Source organism: Atta cephalotes (assembly GCF_000143395.1).
Source record: "Atta cephalotes unplaced genomic scaffold scaffold00010, whole genome shotgun sequence".
Lineage (NCBI taxonomy): Eukaryota > Metazoa > Arthropoda > Insecta > Hymenoptera > Formicidae > Atta > Atta cephalotes.
In genome coordinates, this window is record NW_012130074.1 from 6,014,677 (window position 1) to 6,019,582 (window position 4,906).

Below are 4,906 nucleotides of genomic sequence, written 5' to 3' on the forward strand. Positions count from 1 at the left end.
ATTCTTCGAATTCCATATATCAATTTCCATATTGTCTTTATAAAAAATTGTAACATCATTATCAAATTGTTGCTTGAAAAAGTAATAAATAAAAAAGCAATGCCTATAACAAAAGTCAAAGCTGGATCTTAAGTACTTTTTAAATAATATCCAGAAATGGACAGTTACTTTGTAAAAGTAATTAATTACAGTTACAATTTCTTTCTCTCAAAAAGTAATTAATTACCGTTACAAGTTATTGACTCTGAATTCGTTACAGTTACAGTCACTTTCAGTTACTTTTAAGTTACTTTTAAGTGTTTTTTTCATCAGAATTTTCAGCAGAATGTGTAACATCGATATCATTAGATTAATGAATTTTTAGATATTTACATGACTGTCCCTCCTTAATAGACTTATTAATAATAATTAGTTTCTGTGACGACTGACGCATACTCGTTTCTTACATTTTGTATCATGCCAAGACGTGGATATACTCTTAAGAAAAGTACTACTGCGCAATAATATTTTGTGGCACTAGTCTACTACTATAGCAGTAGTCCATCAAAATATTAATAGTGCGCTCACAATCAGTAGTATTTTTTTTACAAGGATACCTGAATACAACTCTAAAATATAACCAGGATATACATTTTTTACGAGCTACTGTGAAAGTTAAAATAAGCAATCACGTACTTGACTTTGAGAAAAGACAGATTGAATGTAATAAATTGACGCTACAGACTACAATGTATAATATACGTGTCTGTGCAGTAAATGAAATATGCCTACAATATGTAGAATTTAAATATTAATCGGGCTTTCAGAATTCAAAAACTATAATAAAATATATCGGGCAATGAGAGCATTAACACAGCGCGCAAATAAAATATAATTATCCAATAATAATATAAAAAAGTAGGGATAGGCTCAGTCTTAGTCTCACATAAAGTTTAATAAACTTCATCGAAATATTTTGTCAAGACATCTACAATAAGTATCTATGAAATTGCTGAAAATGATTTGAAGAAAACCGAACGTTCAAATAAGATCATACCGATTGTACTTTTATATATTATGTCTATAATACTTTCGTTAGATACGTACTTTTCATTTCCTTATTAAATTTTCAAATCATATCTATAAAATGAAGATCACATGACAACAATTTTAATGACTAATATAAGAGAGACAGATCGTATAAATATATAATAAATATAGTGTCAAAATTTTTATAACATTGATAAAATATTTGTGCATGGTATATGTGTGTATCAGTAAGCTGGAATGTTAAATAATCTTTAAACAACTTTACATTTCGCAGACAACACATCATCATTCATCGGCGACAAAAAAAGAGTCACATTCAATAACGGATATCATTCGATTGTAACGAAAAGAGCTCAATCAAAATTATGCAACAATTTTGAATCAAACAAAAAATAATGATCAATAATAAGCGTGAAAAATAGAAGACAAAATAGAAATGCGAAACACTATTATACGGCAGATTATCTCACAACAATAGACACATTTTTTCATTCTAATACATATTTTGTTTCTATGTATATCGCTTTCTCTTTATAGTATCTATAATAATATATCTGAAGCATGTAAAAAATCGAACTAAATCACTTGAGGTCTATTCGACCATCTTTCACGTATACCTGTTAGCTAATTTTATATCAAATATGAATATTCTATGTATTGGATTGTCCAGAAAGTTCGTGCCGATTTTGAAGGAAAATTGAAACGCAGAAGATTTAAATTTTTAATTTCATTTATTAAATTTAAATCTTTTGCGGCACGAACTTTCCGGACGACCCAATACATTTGAAAAAATATTATGAGCATTTCTCTGTGTACAAATTCTTTTCGCATTCATGTTTTATTAAATTAGATTAATATTTATTAATATTTATAATTTATAAATATGTATACAAAATCAAAATTTACATACCTAAGTATTTAGTATAAGTATCATACTATAAGTATCAATTTAACGAAATATTTATCAATTTAACTGTACATACTGCGATCGTCATTTTAAATTTTTGACATGTCAGAAATTATATTTTAAATTCCAGTTTCTTCAGATAACAAGCTACTGTAATTTTTTGGTCTGATGATTCATAAATTTTTAAAATTAGAATATGATGCTTTATAAAATTCTACTCATATAAGCAACACATCCAGCTTGTATTCTCTGAATTCTGCGCATTAATATCAAGTGGAACCCTATTTTAATATTCAATAAGGTTAATATGTTGCAATATTAATAATAATATTTTATTTACTTATATGTTTACATTCTATTCTGCATTTCTGATTTATTTTTTTTAAATAACATAGTTTTTATTTTAAATTTTTGTAAAATAGTAAATAAAATTACTTTTAAAAATAGTTTGTTATTTATTTATTCATTTTTGTTACAGTTATACAATATAATATAACTTTCTAAATACATATTATAGATGTTTCAACATAAGTTATTTATCATTATTTTGACGTTAAAAACATATTAGGGAGTTTTTCCAATAACGTGGATCCAGATACGGTGAATGCTAAAATCATGTTATCCTTTTGTTAATTAGTTATTAAGGAGAAGATAATGGTCTTAGCATTCACTGTATCTAGATAAACGGTATTATAAAAACTCATATGTCACAATGACGATAATTGGAACGTTTGGGAAGAAACTGTTAGAGTTATTGGTATTGATCTACTTTTATAGTTCATTAAAAGTAAAACAAGAATAGAATGATACAAAAAGCGTTAGCATCTTTCCAAACGCACTCTGTAACTTTGAAATTTAATTAACAATTTTAATTCTCCATTGTTGATACATGAAAGAGGACAAGAATACTTGTCCTCTTATACTTGATTTGTCTTATAAAAACAATTTTTCTTGCCTTATAGAAGCTTCTTTCTAAATAAGAAATATTAATAAAATATGAATAAAATATTAATAAATAAATATACATAGTTTGACATCTTATAAAATATAACAATAAATATAACAATAAAAGCAATAAAAAATGTATTTTATCTTTCGAAGTAATCCCGCATAACATTAATACACTTCATACATCTTTAATGTAAAGTTTCAAAACTTTTTGTTAAAATTTAAAGTTGAAATGCTATTCAAAATACTCGTCATATTTTTCTGAATGTTCTCGACGTTTTGAAAATGTTTATTTTTTACGTTTTTAAGCTTTAGGAACTGTTTCATTTCATTTTTTATTTCCATTTTAATCATATTATATCTTTGTAATATTTAAAAAAACATAGCTTTTTAATGTAAATAATAATTGATTCTCTGCTACTAGATGGAAGATAAAAATAGTAAACAGTTCTCCAATATTACCGATTCAACCGTTCCAAATAATGCTAGCGAAATAGATTTCGATGAGATACCTACAACTTCAATTTCCACTGAGGAATACACTCCATCATCAGCATCAATACCAACCACCTTCGACATCGAGCATCGTTATCAATTAGTCGGCAATATCAATATTATCAATCAAATGTAAGCAGTATTTATTCATAATTATTATTTTTATATATCGTAGCAAAATATCTAAATTCTCTTAAAATAAAAGAAAATCATTTACACTCTCATTTTAAACATGAATATTTTGTATGAATATACAATCATTTTTTTAGATATATTAATTAAGAAATGACATCTTTAATAGATGATTTTTTTTTACAAAGAATATTTATTTATAAAGTCGAAATTAATTGAATTTGTGATCTATTTTCGTTTCTTATTATATATGAATTGTTTGTTAAATTCAATTTTTTTTGTGAAGAAAAATGTCGAAAAAATTAAAAATGCCAAATATTGTAAATAATGGTTCATAGCTAATAATTTTTAAATTAAGAATAATCTTTCATAATTTGAACGCTTTAAAGACATAAGTGAATATGTAATCCTTTATCTAATTTTGAACAGGTTTATGTTAAACAGCTATATTCATTCGAAATAAGTTGCAAAGTGAACAGTTTGCAGGGAAGTTGATCAAGACGTGCTTTGCATCTGCTATACGGAAACTTACGACTTTTTGGCGGCAGGACTATTGGACGGGAATGTAAAGTTCTACAAAGTTAATTCGGGAGAGAATACGTTGAGTCTGTGCGATACGGAAATAATGTTGAATCCGTCTCCAGTGACCGCTGTAAAGCACCGACCAGTGCGCAGTACATATCCGATCGCTAATATTGTGATAGCGACTTGTTAGTATCGCATCTTTCACTTCTTATTTTAATTACTATGTAATAAATTTAATTATTATCTATTTAATAAATCTTTATCTGGAAATTATTTAAGCTCACTTTCGAAAAAATTATATTAAAATCAACAAATATTGTTAAATTTTATATTTTGGATTTATTGCATAATTAGAAATAATTAAGATTTTAAAAACAATTTTATATGAGAGAGAGAGAGAGAGAGAATATTGATGTAATATTAATTATATAATACACAATGTAATATAAGATGCAATTTTTTTATTTTACATTTTTGAAATAATACCATGCAAAAGAAAATGAGCAAAGCAAAATAATAAAAACAAATTTCCGTATTATTTATTCATTATTAAAGGCGAATTTAAAAAATATTAATTTATCTTAAAAAATTTAACTTTAAGTGCATTAAAAACTTTATTAATATCTTAAATTATTTTTTCTTGCCTTTAATGATGATGTTTATATAAAGCTTCATAAAATTACGTAAAATAAGTGTTAATTTAAAAATTAATATTGATGGTAGCATAAGCTATAGCATAAACTATAAATAATATAACGTTAAAAAATTTAATTCAAAAATTAAAATTATAATTGAAAGTTTTACATTCGTTAAAAGGATAAAATTTTATGTTAATGTTATTCGTATATATATATATATATATATATATAA

The 4,906-nt window shown here is 25.1% G+C and overlaps 1 protein-coding gene across 1 annotated transcript in view; it reads left to right on the forward strand.

Moving 5' to 3' along the window:
• Positions 1–4,906, forward strand: part of LOC105627896 (WD repeat-containing protein 5-like) — a 14,007-nt gene that overhangs the window by 2,382 nt on the left and 6,719 nt on the right. Inside the window, exons 2-3 of the mRNA XM_012209169.1 lie at positions 3,309–3,511; positions 3,998–4,221. Of these exons, the coding sequence (XP_012064559.1) occupies positions 3,309–3,511; positions 3,998–4,221 (427 nt within the window). The remainder of the gene's footprint in view (positions 1–3,308; positions 3,512–3,997; positions 4,222–4,906) is intronic.